We start from the raw sequence: 25718 nt of genomic DNA, 5'->3' as shown, positions 1-25718 counted from the left end.
TAATTAAGAATTAATTAAGGCTTAATACCATGCCAAGGCTCGCGATAGTACGTACAATAATTAATACTATTGGTATTTTTTACTGACTTTGCGGAGGCTCTATAGGCTCTTTATATTTTCTTAACGACGTCGTGGCTTCCTTTTAGCTTTCCTACCTTTCTGTACACTAGATCGCCCCTAAATCTATATCTTATATTTGGTTCTAATTGGTTAAACCGGTTATATAACCGGTTTAAAGCTTTGATTCGAAATCTGGATTGGTTTTTGCCTCATTTTTGTATCCTATCCAAACCAGTTGCATCACTGGGTCGCGGGGCATGGTAAAGACAATATCATTAACCCGATTAACATTCAGTCGTAAATCATAGAATCGTGCTTTGAGATCATATTCCACTCAGCCGCAATTGATGTTTGGACGATAATATCGCTCCATCATATACTCACCGATGATCACTGTAGGGTTACTAGCCTCCAATCCCTTTTGACGTCGATCCAAGCTTGCTCACTCACTTCACCAACGGATATTCTCGAAGCAGTCTTTTTCTCCGCATCTTCCCAATTTACCCACATGACATTCAGTATTGGCTGTGCTGCCAGTATCTGAATACCTTGATGGCTTTCTTTCTTGTATTTGCGAGATATTACAATAATTGATTGTAATACAGATTCGTCGTATTTGATAAATGGCCAAGCCATCCCATAATCAGAGGCTAAAGTTAACTCGTCGATCTGGCCGACTTTTACACCGTCAGAAGACACAATCTTGAGGCGCACACAGCCAAGGCGAACCCTTGGTTCAGCCTTTATAGATAGCTCCGCGTGACTCGTCCAGAAAACAAGACGGCCGCTATCTTTAAAAGGCACATCTTTAGGGAAATCGTGATTTGTGAGGTACGTGTCACTCTTCCAGCTTCCAGAAGAACCATTCTGCAAAAGCCTCGAGTAGTCTACCAGTGTGGAGTCGACGTTAGCAGCCGGCTGCACGAGGCGCTTAGCTCTTCCATTAATATCCAGATGATAGAAGTCAATCTCCGGGCTAAGCCTAGCGCCGGGAACAGAGATGAGCTGCAAATCAAGGACAAATTTGATGGCCGCCTTCCAGCCAAGCCAAGACCAACTTGGAAATGGCACAGAGTATGAAGAGGTTACACCACGAATGGGTGCCATCGCTTTTCTCCGTGCGATTTCGATTTTCGATTTCCTCCAGCTAAGCGATTGATCGAAGAAACAGCACAAGTTGTGGCCCCAATAGAAGTCATCACCTGTAACGCGGGATATCCTACGAAGGAGTCCAGCTATTGCATCCAGGGCATCTGATTCGTTTGTAAAGCTCTTGAGTGCGTAAAAGCGAGGAAGAGTGCTGTATTGCTCGCGGCCGAAATCGCGATAGAACTCACTACGCTCATAACTTCCCAACAGAACTCTGGGGACCTCCCACGGACTGTCTTCGAAGCCTGAACCGCTTGGTTCGAGGCAGAATCTTTCAGTCCAATCAGCGCAACTGCACGACCAAAATGCCTGGCTTTCAGTGAACATAAGGGCCCGACGAGAAAGTATTCGCTCCTGTTGAGTCCAACCACGGCTGCTATATGTGTAGGCGGGAAATTTGTTCTCCAGAGGAATAGTCATTAGAGCAACTTTTGATGAGATTGGGCAAATATCCTGATCCACCTTGCGCGAGGTAGACAGTCCTGCAACTCCCTCGTGTGCGCTTGAGCCGCTGGCCGCAATAATAGTGAGTTTTGCCAATGAATATATGATATCCATTTGAGGGATTTGAATTGACTTGTCGTTATCATCATCCTGCAAAATACACAGTCTATCAACCCACAGATACTGAACGCCAAGATCGCTGACAAGGTTCATGGCGTCGAGAATGGTCTGAGGTAGGAGCTTTTGGTTGAGACTGTGCGGCTTCTTCAAATCATCTATATTTGACTTCGTTGCACAAAGGTCGTTCTTAGAAGGACCCCAAACGTAACTGAGAATGAAATATAGAGGTTTCACAGGCGAGTCAACAATGCAGCCTGCTTTAACGTCGATGAGCCGGAAGTTAAATGGTATATCATCCTCAGCCATCACCCAAGTTGGCCGAGAGCAAGCGTCGCCATGTAGACGAGAGCATAGGTGCATCCAATGCCTGAACAGGCGGACGTCCACCAAAGGTTCGATTAAACGACCGGTTGGAAATGATAAGGCTTGACGATAATTCGTATCACAAAGGCGACGAAGGCTTGGTACGGGAAACATGCAAGGCCAGAACTTGACAACAGTGATTTGGCGTGAAGATGCTAAAAGCGCATCGAAGCGCCGAACTACTTCACTACAACCGTCGCTAGTTTTCTTGTCACTGGTCCCTGTGCCCAGAAATGGCTCAAAGGCTTTCCCACTGCCTGGAGTCGTATATGTTTCCGGCCCGAGCCTAAGGAGCCACTTGTTGATAAGACTGCATAGTCGACATTGATCAGGATTGAGTTTGATGGACATTCGTTCGAGGGGTGCTCCACTAGAACGTCGAGGAAGCAAGCGTGTCTCCAACTGTAGGGAGTAACATCCTTCGCATAACTGCAATTCCTCGGACGGAGACAAGCATTCCATAATGTGGGTCACTCACGTGACTAGCCGAGAATAACAGGTGGTGAGTAGATGGTGGGGTTATCATATCGAACAATAAGCCCAAGATGTGTTTTAGGTGATAAGCTACCTAGCAATAAAATACTGTAGATCTCGATCTCGCTTTGCGACCCGGTATTGGTTGGCTGGTGTAGAAGCCTTGAATGGTATTAGTGTTGGAATATGAGGTCATGGGGCTAAAACTCTGTGTATTGCTTATTTTCTATATAGGTGGTTGAAGAAATTTCAAGGAACTTCGACTGCCGGTCGAAGTTGTCTGATTGGTCAGATTCCTGCCAAGAGCTTTCTCCCATAAGTCTTATCACGTGATATCGTTGCGGGCTTGTTTTCCAACACCCTCCCTTAAGCTTAGTCAACGATACCGCTATATACACTATATATAGGGGGGTAGGATTGCTTAATTAGGGTTGCTAAAGCTCCTTTAAGGTGGAACAAGTGTCTAATAAGGAGTTACGCCGTCCCTAGTGCCTAGAGACAACGCCTACTCTATAAAAACACCCCTTAAATTTTTAGCAGCACCTCCCTATAGGTGTTTTATATTGCCTATAGAGCTTTAAAGGCCCTATAGCCTTACCCTATATCTTTCCTAAAGTATATCTATCCTTCCTACTAGTATAAGCCCTCCCTAATATTATGCCGTTAGATTTAGGTTATAGGTTTAAGTAACATAGTATACGGGGTTTTGCATAAGCCCTGAGTTTTACATAATTTAAACACCAAAATTCGCCAAAATGCCGATTTAGTGGCAAATAACTAGTAAAAACCATTACAAACCATTGCATTAATAGTAAGGAGTCTTAAAGCAATAAATATATATTTATAAGTCTATCTAAAGTCGATTTCTGGTGTTTTAGGGCTTAATTAGCTGGTGAATTTGGCCCCAATCGCCATTAATTAGCTTAGCCTCCTTATCTAAGGACTTATTATTGGTTATATCGTCATCCTCTTAGTCTTTTTAGAGGTTATTTAGTAGATCTAGTAGATCTGGCGTCTTCTTAGCTGTATCCTAAAGTTGCTTAACAACGACTTAAGCTGCGGCCTATGTAGAAGAAGACTCTTTTACCTGCTTCTGGAGTGTCTCGGCCGTTAATTAATGCAACCACCATTAATTAGCCGCTTTAATAGCCGCTAAGCGGGTCTTAGTAGTGTTCTTCTAGCGAGTAGTCTTGGCGGCAGCGTCTAAGGCCTTCTTCGCCTTCTTTGCCACCTTTGCTGCGCCCCCTACCTCTCTATTATAAGGCATAAATAGCTTCTTTACATTAGCGGCAATTCTTTAAGCTTCCTTCCTGGCTTCTACCTATTCTCTTTTAAGCGTAATTACTATTTAACGCTTTTTCTATAGCTTATCTCTAGCTATCTTAACTTCTTCTTTAGCCCTTACGGTAGCTTTCTTAGTAGCAGTAAGTTCCTAAGCCGCTACTAGTATAAGAACTAACTCTTTAGAGAGTACTATCCGCTTTTACTTCTTCCTTTCCCGCCTTTTATTAGCATGTTACCGCAGCTCCTTATTTTCCACCTATAGTAACTTAAGATTATCCTCTAAAGATTATAGGTGCTATATTAGCGAATTAATATAGGCCTTTATTACCTCTAGAGTTGTTTCTAAATAAAGGATTATTTACTAGTAACGAGATCTAATAAAGGCGCTATTAAAAGGGGGAGGATGTAGAGATAACAATAAAATCGTCGCCTTAGCTAGGTAAGGTAGAGTAGATGGCTAAGCAGAGCAGCGTATAAGGGGTTAATTTAGGTTATAGGGGAGGAGGCCTACTGCCTTAAAGGCGCTTTTTATCAAAGTTTTAGTATAAATTTGCGGCTAAATCTTACTAAGAATCTTTATAAAATAGCCTTTATTTATACCAGTAATACCATAAGCTACGTATTTGTCAACTTTAGTAGAGTATACGCGCTTAAGAGGCGAAAATATAATGAGATCTAGCGGCTAGAGTAGGTGCGTTAAATACGGAGGCAGATATATAGGTATAATCTTATAGTTCTAGTAGTATTTAACAAAGTTAACGTTAATATGGCTGCTATAGCCATCTATTACTAGTAGTTAATAGCTAATTAATTTACTATTTCTTTCTTCTTCTACTACCTCTGCTACTGCCCTTTCCTATACCTTAGTTTGCCAGGTATAGTGCTTAAAGTACTTTAGCCACTTTAGTTCAATTTCTTAATTTAACTAGCCGTTCTTACTAAGGCCAATTAAATAGTCGCTAAGAGCTTCGTAAGCGTCCTTTTATATTCCCTTACTATATATATGGCCTTTAAAGACAATAAAAGGTAGTATAGTCGTCCCCCCTATACTAATACAATTAATCTATAAGACCTACTCTCTAGAGCCGTCAATAGTCTTAAAATTAGTAGCCCTACCTCATAATATTATAACCTTAGCGCTATATACATAGCCTATTAAGGTGCCAGTCTTATCTATATTCTAGGTATTATTGTCTTTAACATTATACTAGGTTTTAGCATTAAAGTAGTTGGTAAAGAACTTCCTAATAAGGGTGGGACTATTATTAGCAATGGCTTGTTCTTAATTAATTAACTATATATAGCAGATTTAAAGCTTATCCTATTATTTTAGAAAGTAACTAACCCAGTTTCTACTTAGTGGTTAAATCTTAAAGTACCAAGGGAGGTAGGAGTGTTCGCGGTATAGGATAATAGCGGCTATTATCCAGATTGTGTAGATCCGATATAGAAATCTAGTATTAGTAAGATAGATACAGTATTAAACAATTACTGCTTTGCTAGCTAGTGTAATACAATATTAGTTAACGTGGGCGACTTAATAAGGCTGGTGTTTACCTTAGAGACGTCTTTAAAAAGTAAAGGGAGTAACTATATAGGCATTCGCGCAGGCTTCTTTACTGCGATAGAGGCCGCTAGTTCGCTAGGCCGTTAAAGCAGCTTATAGACGGTCTTCTACATCTAATGCACGAGGTTTGGAGGGCATAGCTGCTATCTAGTAATAGATTTTATGGAGTTAAGGTGTGGAAAAGTATGTTAAAAAGTTGATGTTTAAAACTTAGAGGTGGCAGTATTCTACTTTAGGAAACCGATTAGCCTAAAAAGGGAGGCGGTCTACTAGCTTGTACAAAACTTAGGGCTCGTGCAAAACCCCGTGTACCACGTTAGTAGGTTTAGGTAGTAGGTTAGTAAATTAAGGTTAAGTTCCGTTGCTTATTTTAAGGCCTTAAGGCGTTATTTAGCGCACCCTTTAAGGATTTACTAGTTATATACTAATTTCCTAATAAGGCCTAGTGTAGTTAATCGAGTTTTTATACTATCTAAAGGTATTTAAGGAAGGCATAGAACTAAAAACCCGCGAGAGGGTTAGTAAGGCTATCAGTCGCTATATTAATTAAAGTAACGTATACGAGGTTAATCCTATATACTATTTATCTTATCTCTTATATAGTAAAACTAGATATTAATAAGCGTCGTTTAATTATATTAAACTAGATTTTTAGCTAATGCCTTTACAGCTTAGTTATTAGTTTTAATTAGGATCTTAGTAAACTATTTATTTTAGTCTAGTACGCCTAGTTTAGTAAGTAAAAGTTAAAGCCACGTAGCCTCTTTTACTATAGCCGTTAGAGCTATATACTCTAATTAGTATATTAATAGCAAAATGGTAGCTTATAGCTTTAATTTCTATAAAATTAGTCCTCTATTTAATATAAATATAAAGCCTAATATAAAGCGTCTTGTAGTTTTATCTCGTCCTTAATTAGCGTTACTAAAGCTAATTAGTATAAGGTCTAGGTTCTTATCGCCTTTATAGATAATTTCTCTATTAAGTAAGCCGGCTAGGTATTAAAGGATAAGCCTTACGGCCATTATATAGGTAGAGGTAGAATTATAAGCAAACCGGCTTACCGTTAATACCGTAAAGGTAATATTTAGCCTAAATTCTATTATAGGAAATATAACTAAACTAGCTATACTTTGGTATCTTCTAACGTTATCCTTATTAGTAGTTTATTAATTAGCTAGTAGCTTAATTAAGTACTTTATAGGTACTAGTAAGGTATTAGCCTTTCATAATTTAAAGCGTTTAAAAGCTTTAATAAGGTAGGTATTATAGAATAGGGGTAGTAGCTGCAGAGCGTATATATTTGAGGAGTCTATAAGACGTTACGCGATTAATCGTAAGGGTCGAGGGCGTAAGGAGGTAATATACCTACGCGTAGCTAATATAAGCTATACGCGAGGTGTATATAAGAGCACGGGGCTCTCCTATAAAGGCCCCTACGGTAGGGTTCTATAATACTACCCCCCCTTCTATTAAGGCGGAGCTCTAGCAACGCTATAGTTACTATATATATATAAAAGGGACACTTAAGGTATAAAAAAGAAGAAAAGGGGGGTATTATTAAAGGCTTAAAATAATATTATATAATAAGGCTTGGCATATAAGAATTTAACTAATTAAATAACTTTAACTGCTGGTTAAAGTTCCTAGATATCTTAACGATATTCCGGTTACGTAATTGCACTTTACCGCACTTTAACGGTAATTTAATAGTAATTTACCCTTACGTGGTAATATATAACAGTTTAACTCTATAAGGGCTCCTATAGAGGATTAGGTATAAAATCTCTATTTAGGCCCAGTTTCTATAGGTTTATATAGTAAAAGTTACTAATTAAATCCTTTGCATTTTTAAAGTCTTCCTATAGTTGCCATTTTGGCTAATTTATGTTAAATCCTATCTATATAGCTCTGTAGTAGAGCTATTGTTCTCTACCTTTACTAAAGTATTTAGAGTTAATAGTTTGTTTAACGGTCCACTCTTTATAGTTCTTATCTTTATTCTTATTTTAGATTAGTACTAATAGGGGTTTAGGCTATATCTACCCTAGTAAGGGGCTAGGCTAATAAAGGTATAGTAGCTATAGGTAAAATATAGGCTATATCCTACGGGTGGCTAGGGTAAGTAGGAGTTCTAGCTTATATATAGCTCCCCTATTAATAACTCGTTTAATTAAATAGGGGCTAAGGTTCTTATAATTAAGTGACTTTATAAGCCTCTATATAAAGATATTACGTATATCTAGCTATACCTAGTCGCTAACACGTATTTCTAGTAGTGGCGTTTTATAACGGTTAGCGAAGTAAGCCTACTTTACTTAAGCCTAGGCCATTTCTCTCTTACAGTAGTTAAGTAGATTTTTTATATAATTTGTATACTAGTTAGCAAGTAGCATCTTAAGGCGTTTTCTATATAGTAGTTTCTTATTAATAGGTTCTAGTGGCTCTATACTAGATTAGGGGTAATAACCCTTATTCGCGAAGAACGGGATAAGTCCTATAGTAGTTAAGACGTAGTTATTTACTATAAATTTACCTAGTAGGAGGTAATCTACCTAGTTATTTTAACTATAGGCGACTATCTATTATAGGTACGCTTTTATACTGGTATTAGCGTTTTCTAGTTGCCTAGTAGTTTTATAGTAGAAGGATATAAATATCTTAACAGTGATACTAAAGCGTTATCAGATTTGTCTTTATATATTAGAGTTAAATTATTTGCCTTAATTGGACGTAATTAAGTTAGGTAACCTATATAGTTGGTAAACTTTATAAAGAAAGGCGTTAGTAACGTCGCTAATAGCTACGCCATTAGTTAGGACGTAGTGGCGCTCTTTTATAAGTCGGTATATTATTATATAGATGTTCTTATAGGTACGGCCATGTTATTTATAGGGTAGTAGGTTAATAATAAAATCTATAGTAATATCTGCCTATCGTTATATAGGTACTAGTAGAGGGTATAGTAGTCCTTAGTGCTTTGTATTAAAGGCCTTAGCACGCTTATAACTATAGTAGGCGCCTATAAAGCGTTTAACTAAGTCTATTATTTTTAGCTAGAAGTAGTATTAGCTAAGAAGCTTATAGGTTCCTTCTCTACCTAGGTAGCCGCTTAATTAGAGGTTATAGGCTATTTAGATTAGTTACTATTATAGGTTTTCTAAGTTAGGGATAAATAGGCGGCCGCTATAATAGAGCCTGTTCTCTTTTACTTTTAAGGCTGCTATATTAATTTAGCCTAAGCTTTAGAGGTTAGTAGGTAGTATATAGGCGCTAGCGGTCTTTACGGTAATAAGTTAATATAGTAATAGGTTAATAAAGGTATTATATACTATAGTAATAAGCTTGTTAATTTTAGGAGGTAATTTTAGTTTTATAGTATAAAGCTAAGGTATAGTTAGCTTTATTATAGGTAGTATGCCTAGGGCTAAATTTTATGCTTTTAGGATTGTTTATTATTAAAACTAATTATAGGGTTATCTTTAGATTAAGAAAGGTCTTATAAGCGGCGTATTAGGCTATTAGGTTTAGTACCTTATACTCCTAGTCTATATATAATTTTAAAGTTAAAACTAAAGAGGAACTCGTTTTAACGTACTTAGTATTAGTTTAGCTACTTTATAGTTATAAAGTACTTAAGATTACGATAGTCCGTAAGGACTTTAGTTAGCTAGTTAGGCTCTAATAAGAAGAGTTTTAGTTAGAATTCTTTAAACGCTTATATAATTATAAGGAGTTTTTTATTATAGATCTTATAGTTATACTCTTATGGTATAAGCTTAGATAAGTAAAATATAACTAGGTAAAGAAGACCGTTATTACTTATCTAGGAGAGGACGCCTATATTAACGTGGTTTAAGGAGTTAGTTTTAAGATAGAGTTATTATCCTAGTATAAAGTAAGCTAGGATAAGTGCTTTAATAAAGACGTTTTTAAGGTCTTAAAACGCCTTCTTATATTTAGGCATCTAGGTAAAGCGTAGGTGCTTTTTTCTTCCTTTTATAAAAAGGCCCTTTATTTATATTATTGCTATAAGTAGTGCTACTACGCCTAAGAAGTTATATATAAATTTCTAATAAAAGTTAGTAAAACTAAGGAAGGCTTATATATCCTTAATATAGTTAGGGGCTTACTATTTAGTAATTATATATACCTTTTTAGGGTTTATATAGATACCCTTAATAGTAATAATTAGTTTAAGGTATTTTACTTCTATAACTAAGAATTCGCACTTCTTTAAATTAATATAAAGTCCTGCGTNCNTAAGGCGCTATAAAACCTTTTAAACGTGTTTAGTATACTTAAAAGGGTTATCGCTATAAATAAGTATATTATCTAGGTACGTAAAGCAGAAGTTATTAAGGTAGTCCTATAAGGCGTTATTAATATAGCTTTAAAAGGTACCTAGGCCGTTATATACACTAAAGGGTATAACGGTATATTTAAATTAGCTAAAGCGCGATGCAAATACAATTTTCTATTTATTACCTTCCCGTATTTAGAGATAGTTAAAGGTAATAATAATATTAAGCTTAGTATAGATTTTAGCTTAACTAAGCTGCTTAAGGGTCTTATGTATAAGCAGTACTAGGTATTAGTTTTTAATTATAATAGCGTTAAGTCGTCTATAGTTAACGTAGAATTAAATACCTCCTCTTAGCTTCTTAATAAAAAGAATAGGGGCGGCTATTAGTAATATACTAGGACGAATAAATCCTTTATTAAAGTGCTTATTAATATACTTTTTTATAACTAGAAGTTTATCTTTTAATATTAAGTAGGGTCTTTTATAAGGTAGCATTTTTCCTTATTTAATATTAATAGTATAGTTATTAGGTTAATATAGGGGGAGTATATCTACGCCCTTTTATAAGCATATGTTGGTAAAGTTATAGTACCTCTTAGGGAGAAGCTTGCGGAGTTCTTTATTAGTAAGTTCTTTTTTAAGCTTTATAAACTTCTTAAAGTCTAAAGGTAAAAGTCCGTAGAGTTCTATAGGGGCGTTATCTTCTAGGAGGTTAACTATATCTATTTTATTACTATAAAAGACGTAGTTCTATTCTTTATTAAGCTTATATAGTTATAATTAGGAAGCTATAATAACGGTCTAGCCTTTTCTATATACTATATAGTAGAAGGCTAGGGCACTTATATAGTAGTAGTTAGTTATAAGTAGGGTAATAAGGGGTTTCTTAGGTTAATATCCTAGGGAGTAAATAGAGGTGGCTGGGCTATGTCCTAGGCAAGTCTCTTTACAGTATTTAGAGTTAAAGGTTATTTTTCTCTTCTTTTAGTTAATGGCGGGATTGTATTATTTAAGCTAGTTTATTTTAAGGATAATAGGGTAGTTAGTAAGTAGTGTAATATAGGCCTAAAGTTCTTCCTAGTGCCTATTTATATCTAGGTAGAGTTATGCTATATAGGTAATCTTCTATATGGTATAATTATTATTAGCAAGTTATAGGGCGTGGGCTTTAGTAAGGGGTAAGGTAGGTAGGCTATAAGTATATATAAATTAGGTATTTGTAAATTTATTAATAGTTCCGCAATTAATTATAAAGCGGCTTTTATATTAATTTTTAGTAGTAGTTCCTAGTATAGGTAAAACTATCTATTTCCGTCTATTTATTTTTACTAAGTTATCTATTAAGTAAGTCGATATATAAATCCCTTTATTATTAGGGCGTTTTAACCTATAACTTAAAGCTAGGACTTAGTGTTTTCCGCTTCTATATCTAACTCTACTACTATTACTATATCTTTGTATTATATAGTAGTAGTATATAGCGATATATTTAGTATTTAGGGTATTAGGTTAGGTATTAGGCGGTAGCTACTAAACCTAGCTATTAGGCAGTTTAGGTTATTATAATAGTAGCCTTTTTAACAGTATTTATAGCAGCGTTTTAGTTTTTAGAGTAGCTCGCGCTCTTTATTTAGGAGTTTTTATGGAAAGGTTAGTATAGAGAGGCCGATATTAGCTCTAGTGGTATTTAAGGTAGTAGGTATTAGTGGCTTAGTATATATAGGTTTAGTAGGTCTAAAGGGCTTCTATAAAGAGGTTTTTAGGTAAAAGTTAGTAGTAGCAATCTAATTTAGTTGTTATTTAATCTTCTATAGGGCTGCTACCATATTATAAATATTATTATAGTTATAGCTAGCGGCTACGTAACTAAGGTAATAAGTGACTTTTTTAAGGAGATCTTCTTAGTCTTTAGTATCGTCTTAGGTAAGGGCTCTAGTATATTCCTAGAATTTAATATAGAACTTATTAAATAATTCAGTAGGGCTTATCTTTAGGGCATGTAGTTTAGCTCGGTTAGTAGCTAGTAGGTTATAATTATAGTATATTAGGTTAAGATTATCTAGGACTTTTAGGTAGAACTACTACTTTTAAGGGCTATTAGTTTCCTATTAGGCAAAGAGTCTGTTAAATAGTATACCCTTTATTCGCCCAATAATATAGCTAATCTTAGTATCTTCTATAGGAAAAAAGTAGGCGCTCTAAGTTAGTTTTTTATTATTATAGATTTATATCTTCTAGTAGCTATATTCCTTATAGTCTCCCTAAAAGACTAGGGGATTAAGGTAACGTATATCAGACTTTATAATAGTAGCTTAGGTCCAATTATTATGGCTTTTATTATTGCTACTTTAGTAGGGGTTTCTATTAGGTAAAGCTGCTTAGCGCTAACCCTCTATTAAGTATTAAGTAGGTAAAGCTACTAGGGGCGTAGAGACTTAAGTGGCGTTATATATAGTAGAGAGGTATCTAACGTTATTATAAATGTACTTATTAAGCTAAGATTATAAGTATTTAATTATGCCTTCTTTTTTAATAACTGTAGAAATTAGTACAATTTTAGCCTTCTTTAACTATTAAACGTCGCGTTTAGATATATAGAGGTTATCTTTAGTTTCTTAATATATATTATTAGCGAGCGCCTTATAAGCTTATAGGTCTTAGATAATATTATAATCTTAGGTAGTACGCATCTTAGCTTATATAAGCTTTAGGTAGTAGTTCTATAAAAGGCGGTAGTATTTATTAGGTTCTCGTGCTACTATTTTTATAAATATCTCGGCGTCTTATATTTTGATTTTAATAGTTAGTAGCCCTTCTATTTACTTATCCGTAGTTATATAATTAATAAAAGATAAGATATTATTAGTGTCTATCTCCTTAGGGGTTAAGGCTAGAACTAATAAATCAGATTTTTCTAGGATTAATTGGCGTCGTAGGTTAAGTATAGGTATTAGATTGTTCTTTAGGTTTAATATAATAGCTAGTAAGGAATATTATCTTACTATTATAGGTTCCTTAAAAGTATAAAGTAAGGTAATTTATAAATACGCTGCTTTTAGCAGCGCCTATAGTATTATAGAGATGTAAAATTAGTTATAGGCTAAGCGTTAGTAGGAAAAAGGCGTAACGTAATATTATAGGACGGGGGTAGTGGCTGCAGAGCGTATATATTTAAGGAGTCTACAAGATATTACGCGATCGATCGTAAGGGTTAAGGTCGTAAGGAGGTAATATACCTACGCGTAGCTAATATAAGCTGTATATAAGGTGTATATAAGAGCACGGGGCTCTCCTATAGAGGCCCCTACGGTGGGGTTCCGTAATAGTAGGCTTACTATAAGAGTATAATCTTCTTCTTTATTTAATCTCTTGTAACTATTATACCCAAGTAAAAGCTTATTAGCCCAAAATCTATTATTTAAAAGGCTGCTTTAAGCTCTGCTTTCGCCTAATTAACTACTGCTATATCTTTATAGATAATTTTAGTATTATTAACATAGGTAGAAATAATTAAACCTTTTTATCCTTTACTAGTGGCGAATATACTATAATCCGTATATAGATAGTAAAGTCTAAGCTTTTCTAGTAGACTTTAAGAGCGTTTTATACCAGATTTAAGGTAACCATTTTAGTCTATAGAGGGCCTTTTTAAGGCGGCAGACTTTGCCGGCTTTTTTTATAGCCTTTTAGTATAACAATATAGAGTTTTTAGTCGATCTATCTATAGAGAAAGGCTATTTTAACGTCCATCTGTTTAATTTTAAAGTTATAGTAGGCGGTAATCGCAAATAGGGCTCTAAAAGCTATAGGTTTAACTACCGCGGTAAAAGGTCTAGTTGTAGTTAACACTATACTGCTATAGATTTCCCTAAATAACCTATCTTGCCTTATAGCGGAGGACCTTACTATTCCTTTCCCTTTTAACTTTAAATACCTATTTACTAGTAAGAGGCTTATAAGGAGGCTTAAGGGAGGTAAAGTTAATAAGTTTCTATATCTAGTTCTTAATTAGAGATCCTATTATAGTGGTGTAATTTGGCCACTGGATTTAATATCTAGATTAGGTATAGCTTTAGAAGAGCCTAGGCCTTCTACAAGTTATATAGATTGGTCTAGAGCCTTTAGAGTCTTTAACAACTTAGATAGGTACGAAGGATATAAAATATACTCTTTTCTTCTCTTCTTATTAACTACTTTCCTACTAATTTCCACTAACTAACTATGACTGACCGGCAGATCTAATAGCACTATAACTTACTATCTAAGAGGGACCGCGTATACTACTATATATGGCATTCCATATAGGGATGACGGCAAGCTCTTTAGATTAGAAGTCTAGCGCTATATATATAGGAGACGCATAGGAACGTGCTACAGCTATAGAAGGATTAAAAACTATTAAGTTACTATTACCGGAAGCCGTTAAGTCACTAATAGGTGCGGAAATTGAGTATGGAACTACTAGTGACATATGCGCAGATATTACCATTATTAAGATAAGTTAATAACACTTTTAGAGATTGTTATTTAAGACCTATAGTAGACGGAATAGACAACTAGGAGTGGGAATGCGAGCATAGGGTACGGCAGGACGGAGGATAAAAGAGAGGGTTATAATACATTAGGACCAGTAGAAAGAAGTCTTTAATTTTTTATTTACTATATTTATAACGGTCTATATAATTCTTCTGGCATTTATATAAGCCTCCCTTAAATTTATAAGAGTAATAGCGATAGGACTAATAAAGGGAATACTAGGAATGCTAGGCCTATTCTATAATAACGGCGGAGAAAAAAGTAGGCAGCCTATTAACCTATAAAGTTTTCCTAACCTAGAGGATACGGTACTAGACCCGACTCCTATAACGTCTAAAACCGATAATCTTTAGTAAAGAGAGGATAAGAACTAGGAGGTTAACTTGCCTATCCTAGGAGAAACTGCTAGTCCGTTGCCTTATAATAAACTATTAATAGAATAAGACAAGGTATATGTTATAGCCCAGCCTATGCTAGCTCTAGGGACTCTAGGAACTCCTTACTTTATAGGACAAAACGTGTCGCAATTTATCGAATAGTATAAGCGACTATATATTCGGCACTGTGTTATAAACAATAAGAAGCATTAAGGACTTCTAAAATATTATAACTATTAGATAGGGACCTAGATCCAAAGTCTGCCTAAGTTTATTATTAGTAGATAGACGGAATTTGTAAAAAAGCTTTAGATAGACTACTAAGGAAGTAACTACTTTTAATAAGTTAAGATGGTAGAATTCTTAAAAGCGTATATACTATAGTATAGGAATAACCCACTTAGTAGTATACGCGAGTACTATAGACAATTTACACTGATTTCCTAGAAGGTTACTAAAGCTAGTAATTTGGAAAACCGTAAATAAGGATACTAGTTTACAAAAGGACTCCTATTTAAATATTAAAAATATACTATAACTAAGACAGGAGCTAACCCGGATAGATAAGAGTCTTTTAACTTCTACCTACTAAGGAGGGCTATAAAAGATAGGCTTAATTCGCATAAGGGCGCAGACTGCTTATTAATAATAAACCCTAAGGAGTAAGGTCTCTATTAGCTAGTTAGACAATTCTATAAGTAGTAGCCAGCCATATTAAACTAGAGAGATGCTGCTCTTCGGCTACCTATAGTCTCTTAGCTAAATAAGTTGGTAAGTGCCCGTTAAATAACCTAAGAGACGGATCCTAAGCTAGAGAACCTTACTAGTTAACTCCGGAAGCTTAATCTTGGGATAATTAAATTAGTAAGCGTTATATCTTTAATAACGTTCCTTAATAGGATTTGCTAAGACCTAATATAGTACATATAGCTCCTAAATAAGGCGTTAGTGCGTTAAGAATAAGTAGGTCCGTAACTAATAATAAATAATAACGGACTGCTGCCGTCCTATAAGGGGGCGCTATAAGAGCGATATAAGCTAGGCCTAGGAAGGTATAGAGGACTAAAAAACTTTAGTATATACTAGATATAAGCTAAGACGTGTTATAGATATAGAGGCCCTTATTATTTTATTAATTAATGCTTAAAGCTCTAAGAACTAGTTAGCCGGGGGTTCCTATATATAAATAAAAATAACCAAATCTATACTAGAATACGTTAGCGCCTAAGAAATCCACTCCCGTATTTACCGAGCAACTATTAAATTTAGTTCATTAAAGACTAGCTAAGGTAGAATGCGAATATTAATCCTAATGCGACGGCGATAGGCATCTAACTAAACGTGTCCTTAGTAGAGCTTATAGAAAGCAATAGCGTTAAAAGTAAAGAAGAGCTTAGCGAGTCCTAGGAAGATATATATTAAGTAGAGTTAGTATACGTTAATCTAGTAGGAGTAGTAACCTAGTTGTAGCCTACGATATAGTTATATAATCTTAGGAAGCCGAAAGAAGATATAAGGGTAACGAAACCACCTCCAAAACCGACTAGTTTGTAACTAGCAATAGTTTAAAATATATAACTAGGAGGACATATCCAAATTACACTATAACTATAGCGGCAGGCCCCCCAATTACTAGTAAGTAATAAGAAGACTAACGAAATAGACTATTCTAAATAGCTAAGAAGAGAAGTAGAATAAGGAACGGAAGTAACCGCGACTACTAAAGCACCGCGACTAAAGCTGGTTAGGATAATAGATATACTAAAAGGGAACGTCCTAAGCCTAACCGTAATGGCGGATAAGATCTTGTTAAAAACTATTGAAGTTACTATTGGTAACTGCCTTGTGTATATGCCTGAAATTATAAGGTTATTCTTTAAGCCTCTCCTGCTACCTCTTATAGAGCCTTATTAACAAAAGCAAGAGGGTATTAAGGCATTTATATTGTCGGCGTACCTAATATTTTATACTAATTAAGCTAGCCTAATAACTGTGGAGGTAGACTAGATTAAATAGGAAGCAGGATTTACCTAGTTTTAATAATAATATCTAAAGGTAGAAGTACAGATAGGAGATAAAAGGGTTAAGTACTTAATTAACTTTAAAGCGGAGCTTAACCTTATTAAGGAAAGTGTAGCTCTATAACACGGCTTACTAATATTAAGTCTGCCCCTATAGTTATAGGGCGTACGTCTAACGTTTGTAAATAGGACTTAGTCTAAGTTTATTAGATTAGTATATATAGCCCCTATAGTTATAGGGGACGTCTTAATATCTACGACTTTTATTACTGTGGGAGAAATATTATATAAGGTAATACTTAGTAAGCTATAGTTAGTAAGGGCTAGACTGGTAATGCAGTAAATAGTAATAGGCTAGGTATCTTATATTATTTAATTAAAAGATAGCGGAGTTAAAATAAGGTTCTTAATATTTTATAAGGACGTAATATTCCTTAAACTAGATAAAGGAATTAGTATAAGTGTTGGAATGTATATCGCGTGGTCGCGTGTCCCTGATTAGTCATCCTTATAATGACTCATCAGCCCCCTACTTAGGCACCGCGATCCTTACGATCCTCTGCTTTCCTTACCTATTAGACAAGAATCAATTTAACAGTTAATAGGCCATACAAGTGCACTTGGGTGATACCGACAATAAGTAGTAGTTTGGGAAATATATAACTAGTATAATTACTAGGATCATATCCGGGGTTACTTATAACCTGGCGTATTAGGATAAGGAGGACGCTAAGGATAAAGAGGAGGGAAATAAGGTGCGACTTTGACAAGGGCGTCTACTATTTTAGATATCTACTAAATAGGGCAATTAACAGGAAGAAGAGCATAACGCTAGATGGAGAGAGCTCGACAGCGAAATGTTAAAGGAAGTCCTAAAAAAGCACTTAGGAGGAAGGTAGAAGCTAGTGTTTAAAGCAAAGGCTAAATCCCTTATATATTAAATGTTAAAGATAATAGATCTATTTATAATATAAATAGAAGGCTATAGAAGCAAGGCCCGATAGAATGCTATAAGTATAGTAACTGCATATAAATAAAAGGCAGAGAAAGTCCGCCTAGTTAATTTGTTAGCACTAGATAGAACGGTTATAGGAGGAATAATAGAGTGGTAAGAAGTGGCCTTGCGTCGGCAAAAGGCGTCTATTTAAGGGTTGCCCCTTAGTCTATATAATTATTTCCTTAAGTTGCGGTATACTAAGCTGGCCTATAGTGTATAGCTAAAGCTAAAACGATTAGAGTGCGTAATTATAGGGGACCTCTAGCTAAGAGAATAAGAAATCTTTAAGGCTATATTATTTAACTAAGAAGAAGCTCTAGTATAGAAGTTCTCTAAGATAGGTTATATTAGCAGAGACGTAACTCCACTATTAAAGATTAAAATTGTACCGTATAAAGCATAATAAGTACCAAACTTCCCTATACTAAGGGCCCTATAAGGGGAAGTAATAAATATATTACGAGAATAACTAGCTTAAGGGACTCTAGAATATTGCGAAAGCCTATATAGGAATCTATAGTTTCTTATAAGTAAAAAGGAACATAAGAAGTACCGGCTAATTAACGCGGCGATAAATATTAACCGAGTAACTATTAGGGACGCAAATCTGCCACTATATACTAATGAGTTTTCTAAGGAGTTTGTAGGGTGTAAGGTTATATTTTTAGTTAACTTCTTCTCTAAATATAACTAATTAGAGCTAGATGTAGAAAGCAAGAACCTAATAGCCTTTATAATACCTCTAGGACTTCTATAATAAACAACGGTACCTATAAAAGGAACGAATTCGGTAGCCTAGTTTATAAGGACAATTACTAAAATTCTAAAGCGATATATCCTATACTATACCTTGCCGTTTCTAGATAATATTATAGTAAAAGGACTATAGATAGTGTATAATAGAGAAGAGAGCCTTTTAGGCGTGCGTAAATATATTCTGGAATATATTATATAGCTAGATGGAGTACTTATAGATTTAGAACGAGCTGGGTATATAATCTTAGGCGTAAAGTCTCATTTCTACAAGAATAAGATCGTAGTGGTTAGTTACCGCTATAATAAAAAGGGGCGATATCCGGAAGAGTTAAAAGTCATAAAGATTATTTACTAGAGAGACTGTAAAGACGTTATATCTGCCTAAGTATTTATAGAAGTTGTTATATATTACTAAATATAGGTAGAAGACTTCGTAATAAAGGCAGAGCTAATCTTCTAACTACTATAAGTAAATATTCTATTTATATGGGGTATAGAGCAGATAGCCGCTATAAAGACTCTAAAGTATGCAATTACTATAGCACCCGCGTTGGTTTAACTGGATTATAGTAAGGGGGCTAGGTTAATTGTTCTTGCTATTAACGGATGCAAGAATAGGTGGGGATGCGGTCTTATATAACTGGACGTATAAGGTTATTGCTACTTATATTAATATAAAAGCGGTATCTAGTCTTAAGTAGAGTAAAAGTATAATTTAGGAAAGCTTGAATGTTAAGCATTACTGTATGTATTAAAGAAGTGTTAAGTATACCTATACGGCGTCCGCTTTACGGTTAAAATAAATATAAATACCTTAGTTATGTAACTAAATTATACTGCTACCGATTTACCAGGAGCCTTAATAATACAATAGCTAGCATAGATTTAGTTATGGGACTTCGATATTAGGTATGTTCTAAGGAAGATAAATAGCCTAGCTAATAGACTATTACAATAACTACTAGATGGCGAATAACCTAATAAGCCGACTAAGGATATTAAAGAGTTTATTAACTGCAAACTAAGTGCTTTAGAATATACGGCTAGCCTAGTTAAAATAGAGGTGGATCTACTACTAGAAGACTCGTATTTAGGGGAGTTTTAGAAGATTATAAAATAGTTAGTGACCTTATAACGTCTAGAAGAAATAAATACTAAAGAATTTAAAAAGTTTAAATAATATGCGCTAAAATTCCTAGTGCGCAATTAATAGCTCTTTTGCTAATAGTCGAAAAATATGCTAATGTGAAGGGTAATTAATAACAAAAATACTTAGTAAGAGATTATTAAGAACCTTTATAATCGGAGTGGATATTATAGATAAGAAGGAATATATTAAAGAGTCTTAAATTAATATTGGTGGCTAGGACTATAGGATTAGATATTATAGCATATTAAGTCGTGCCTATAATGCTAGGAACGACAGCTAGGATAAAAAGAAGAAGTAATGCACCCTATATAGGAGTCCATTTTATAGCACTAAGTGACCGTAGATATTACGTTTATGCTAATAACTTATCTTAATTTCTAATACCTAGCTACTACTTAAGAATATATATCTAAATAGGTAGAAGCTTAAGCCCTTTAGAAAAAGGATATAAAAAGCGTGGCAAAGTTTCTCTATAAAGACGTTATCTATAGATAGGGAGTATTCGGACAGCTTTCTATAGATAGTAGTAGAGAAAATGCTAATATAACCGCTGCGCTTACAGAGCTTTACAATATTAAAAGGGTTATAGCTTCTATATATTACCTATAGGGATAAGGCTTAATAGAGCGAGGATATAAGCCTATAGTAGACGCTTTAGCAAAGATAGATGGCTTATAGCTAAACAATCTCCATACTATTTTATAGGTAGATAGAATAACCGTTAAGCGACCTACGGGAATAACGCTAGCGAGAGTTATATGCGGATATAAGCATGTCCTTTCCATTAAACTCTGCATACTTACTTAGTAAATACTACCCTAGTAAATAGTCCGGACCACTATAGAGCTATTAGTACTTTGTGTAAAGCAGTTTAACTAAAGAGACGTAAATATATAAGAGGCTATTATATATATAAAACAACTAAGGGAGGCAAATAAAAAATATTTTAATAATATCTGCCATATTCGCCAAGACGTATTTAAGGTTAGGGATATAGTTATACTTTATAACACGTAACTTAAGCAAGACTATTCTAGCAGTTATAAGTTAGATCTAAAGTAGCTAGGCCCGTTTTATATATATAAAAATTATCCTTATAAGAGATAGTACTTAATTAAGGATTTTAATAGTACACCATTCTGTAATTAAACTCTAGGAAATAGATTAAAGAGGTTCTATTAACAATAGATATCTAAAGTCTACTAGGAAGACCGGCTTAACTAGTTAAGCAAAACTATGCTATAAGAAATAATAGTAAAGCTAGAGCCTAAGAAAGATATACAAAATCTACTAGTATCGCAACGCTGTATAGTTTAAGAAGTATGTGTTTTAGAAAGATTATTTAACAGAACTAAGTACAAAATATTTAACTAGGGGATAGTTAAGTTCTGCGGCGGGGGAGGGGATATAGATAATAGCCATACAATTCTTTTATTTACCGTATTTCCTAAAGCTCTTTCTATTACGCGTTCTTATTTGCTTTTTTAGTTAGGAATTTAATACGTATTAATAGTAAGGTAAGGGTAGAAGAATGTTTATAAATAACTATATAGTATTATTTACTGTAAAGATATTAGTTCCGCTTACTGCCTTTACTAAGCTAATAGCAATTTTCTATACCGGGTATAGAAAATTATAATTAGTCTATTTAATAATTAGAGCCGGTAGAACTCTATACCGCTACCTAAATTCGGTAAACTATTTAGATTAGGAAACCCTATTTAGAACTTTACCTTTTTACCCTTAATAAACCTTAGAGATAATTATAATTAGCTAAAGTAGAAACTAAGCAGAATTAAAAATAATGGTATACTTATTATATCTTTATCTAGCAGACTACTAATCCTCTATAAAGGAGCTAAGTAATAAATTAGTGACGTCCTAATAGAAGTTAGAGGCTTTATAGTTAATTAGCGTTAAGTAGTACTTATCTAAATCTATAACGAGATTTTGCTCTTATAAGAAAACTACGCAAATGCGGCTAGTATAGTAGTTAATTTTATTAACTAAGATAATGGACTATAAGCATCTCTAGGAAAAGACGCATTTATATTAATCTTTAAGGATATCTCTAACGTTAGTAAAATAGCTAAAGATTAAAGAAACTAATATAATAAAGCTAAAAAAACTATCCGAAAGGCCTAGGGATAAGATATTCTTAACGGACCGCTAAAATACATAGTCTTCTATAACTTCCTCTCCGCTATCTAAAAGCTCGCAATATACTTACTTTCTAAAGTTATAGTAAGAGTTAATGAAGCTCTAATTAATAGGCTTAAATATCTAGGACGTGGTATTTAGAATACTACTTAACTATAGCTAACTAATTTTGCGCTCGCATCTAAGATATTAGAAAGGGTAATATTAAACTAGGTAGTAAATAAGTATAATTTAGGAAGACACTTAACTAGCTTCCTTATTCTAAATAAGGACCTACTACTAAAAAGTAGGAGACTAACTACTATAGGACTAGAGGTCACTAATATCGGAATTAGATAAGTAGAAAAGAGCTTAGCTCTTACACTATAAATATATTTATAGCATGCTTCTAATATAATAAATCCCTTAGCCTTTTAGCTATTAACACCTATTTAAGGAGGAGGCGTTTGTAAGGGTACTTTTGGTCCCTTACTCGGCTACATCCCGGGAGCTCTTAGGGGCTGCCAAGGCTAGCCTTCGGCTAGGCCTTAGCCACCCCTTACAGTCATCCGCAAAAGATCGTGGACTCGCCTAATTCCACGAACAGCCAGCATCGCACCCCGCCAAAATTTGTATGAAATGCAATGTAACGCATTTAATCCACTACTTATTGCCTAAAATAGGCAGAAAGCTCGCGCCTGAGGTTGTATATCGAATTAGGGTTAAAATCAAAGCTGGTGAGAATATGCCAGCTATTGCGAAGGCTATTGACGTGTCTCGTACGACCGTTTACAAGATTCGATTAAACCTTAACCTCTACGACGAGCCGTACGCGCTAGCTAGTCTTATACAAGGTCAACCAAGGCTACTTCTAGCCTATTAAGAGCTTGTGAGTCTAATATTACTTAGTATTAGGTTTTTACTAACGCGTTGCTGGTAATAGAGGCTGCTTAACTTTCTTGAAGACCGACCCACTGCCTACCTTAATGAGATGCAGGACTTTCTATTTGATGAGTTTAATCTTTAGGTTTCCGTAGATACCGTTAGCCGCACCCTATTAAGAGCTTGCTAGTTAAGGAAGGCCGTTAGGGCTTACACAGCAGAGAGAAGTTGGGAGCTTCGTATATTATAGATTGGCAGATAGGCTATATGGATAGTAGATTAGCTAGTCTTCCTTAATAAGTTAGCTTTTAATAAAAGAACGGGTGATAGGAAGTTTGGCTAGGCGCCAATTAGAAGAAAGTATAAGGTCTCTCGCCTGTTTAAGAGGTTAGAGAGGTAGAGTATCCTACCTATATTATTAGTTAACGGATACCTAAGCTACCTTATCTACTAAGGCTTAATTACGGTAGAGATTTTTAAGTTATTTCTAGAGTAGCAGGTACTCCCTTATTATATACTATATCCTGGGCCGCGATCTATTCTTATTCTAGATAACGTATTAATTTATAAGTTAGCACAACTCCGCGATCTATATAAGGAGCACGGCATACTACTTATATTTTTACTACCGTACTCACTAGATTATAACCCAATTAAGGCGACGTTTAAGGACCTTAAGGCGTAAATTAAAAGGAACTATCAACTAATAGAGACATTTAAGAGCTTTAAGGCGTTTTTACACTTTGCCGTTAATTAATTAATAGGAGCTTATGCGGAAGCGTATTATAGAAATATAGGATATATAGTTTAAATCTATTTTAATAGCTTAAAGGCAGAGATCTTGCCTCTTATCCTTACTAATATTTCTATCCTCCTTCCTATTAAATGCCCTTACACTTATAAAACGCACTACCGCTAGTGGCGGCAGCGGCGGCTCTAGCTCCTCTGCATCATCGTCCTCTACCTTTTCCTCTCCCTTATTATTGCCCTCTGCATCTATATCTATATCTATTAAGGTTTAGGACGCGTTAATACACACGTTAGCAGCTTAACTGGCTTATTGCGTCTGTTGGAAGCCATGGAAAACACTATAGAAGGTCCTATATAATTATCCTAATTAGGCTAGGCTTAAGCTTTATTTTAAGCTACTTACGGCTATTTACTAACGTTTGCTAGGTCTTTAAATAGCCAGCATTACACCTTATACAAATTTTGGCGGGGTGCGATGCTGGCTATTCGTGGAATTAAGCGAGTCTACGATCTTTTGCGGATGACTGTATAAGCTCCTCGGGCTTACAGCCTCCTTCCTCCCCTATCAGTTCGTCTCCGTACGAGGCTATTGCCTACTCTTTACCATATCGTCCTCTTCCATCAACTCCCTATGTGACTCATGCTCGGCTTGCCTACTCCCTACCGTACACCCTAGCAATACTACCTTACAGCGTTAGTATTATACTAAGTCCCTCCTAATAAGGATCGCCTATATTAGTTAACTCGCCTTTATTATCTATAAACGAGAGCATTCTCGCAGCTAGAACGCCTATTAGCTCGCCCCTATAGCTGCCAATATCTTTATTAAGAAGGAATCTAAAAAAGGGGCTAATAATTACTTACCCGGAAGTAGGAGGGCTAAGAGTAGAATTAATATTTAATAAGAATATTATTAAGCTGGGAGATAATATGGAGTATATTAAGGAGGCTATAGATACTATAGCAGTACTCTATATAAAACGAGGATGCGACTATAAGAATAATATACTAGCGTATTTTAAGGTATCCCTAAATTAAACTATTAAAATTAAACTAATAGAGGTTATAAAGCTCTTATATAGCTAGTATAGAGCGGCTAGTTCTAATCTAGAGATATATAAGGTCTGCTAGATACATACTTAAGTAATAGGAGGACGTATAGGTTTAGCGATAAAAGGTCTAAACTATACCGCACTATATTATAGACTCCGTTTAATATATTACGCCTATAACTACCTTAGTACTATAAAGACCAATCCTACTATATACTCCTAGTTTAGAAAGGCTTATAAACCTCTAGTTCCGTCTAATTCCTTAGGACTATATAAGTTTATATATAACTTAGCGCTAAGGTTTTCCTACAATAGAGAGGCTTTACTTAATTAGATAATATTACTAGAAGACTAAGAAGTATAGCAGTGAGAAGGATCCGTAATTTTAAACGTATTTAAATGGTAGTAGGATTCTAGTATCTTAACAATAATTAATAAGGAAATGCGTATATACCGCCATTATTAGCGTCTAATTAATAGGCGGCTAAATTATAGCTAGTTAAGAATAATAGTCTACGGTTTCTACCAGTAGCTAATAAGATAAGATCCTTAGTATTATTGTCTTTATTACGCTTTTAGGCCTAATAGTTAGTAGCAACTTATTTTCTACCCTTATTATACAAAATTCGCAGTTAAAGGAGACTCTATAGCGTTCCGCTATATTAATATTAATATTCCCTTGCTCCTTAAAAGTAGACGTAGTACTAATATAATCTAAGAAAACGTTTCTCTAAATAATAAGACTAAGGATAACTATATAATTATCCTACTTAGCATATATTATTACTTAAAATTATAGTAGGTAGATCTTAAAGCGTAAGGATTAACTAAGGGCGACGGATTTATATATAAAATCTCGGACTATAACTGGACTACTAAGGATATAAAGAAATATGCGACTAACTAGGTAGCTTAGCCTTATAAGAAAAGAGATATGCGTATAACTATACCTTACCTTCCTTATAAAGCAAAAGGACCTTTAACTAGGACCCAGCAAACGATACTACTATAGTTCGTTAGTATTTAGGATAATTATAACAACCTTAAGGTTATAGAAGGGGGAACCTAGGTAGAGCTAGTAGATATATACTAAGACTTAAAAGCGCCGCCCTATACGCTATCTGGATATGCTAATCTTTATAGCGCAATCCTATACCGCTTCCCTACTGTAATTAAACTTATAGCTACTAGTGCCTTATCTAACGCTCTTTTAGGTAGACAGCGATGGGATTCTCTAGCGGTAATTTAAAATTATAACCTTTTTCTTAATAGCAATAGGAACGAAGTTAGG

General features: G+C 34.9%; 2 protein-coding genes across 2 annotated transcripts; one reads left to right on the top strand and one right to left on the bottom strand.

Moving 5' to 3' along the window:
- Nucleotides 1-314: 314 nt before the first annotated feature.
- K441DRAFT_601706 (HET-domain-containing protein) lies at nucleotides 315-2646 on the bottom strand. The gene has a single exon (XM_067645240.1). It carries the CDS (start codon nucleotides 2596-2598, stop codon nucleotides 451-453), a length of 2148 nt encoding a protein of 715 aa, XP_067509269.1. The 5' UTR covers nucleotides 2599-2646; the 3' UTR covers nucleotides 315-450.
- A 19731-nt stretch (nucleotides 2647-22377) lies between these two features.
- On the top strand, nucleotides 22378-22626 carry K441DRAFT_725136 (uncharacterized protein; the record flags this gene model as incomplete). Its single annotated transcript, XM_067654117.1, has 1 exon — nucleotides 22378-22626. The coding sequence occupies one exon, from the start codon at nucleotides 22378-22380 to the stop codon at nucleotides 22624-22626; it is 249 nt and encodes an 82-aa protein (XP_067509268.1).
- Between the last annotated feature and the right edge of the window lie 3092 nt (nucleotides 22627-25718).

Source organism: Cenococcum geophilum (assembly GCF_001692895.1).
Source record: "Cenococcum geophilum 1.58 unplaced genomic scaffold K441scaffold_3, whole genome shotgun sequence".
NCBI classification, from domain to species: Eukaryota; Fungi; Ascomycota; class Dothideomycetes; order Gloniales; family Gloniaceae; genus Cenococcum; species Cenococcum geophilum.
This window is presented reverse-complemented; position numbering and strand designations above follow the sequence as displayed.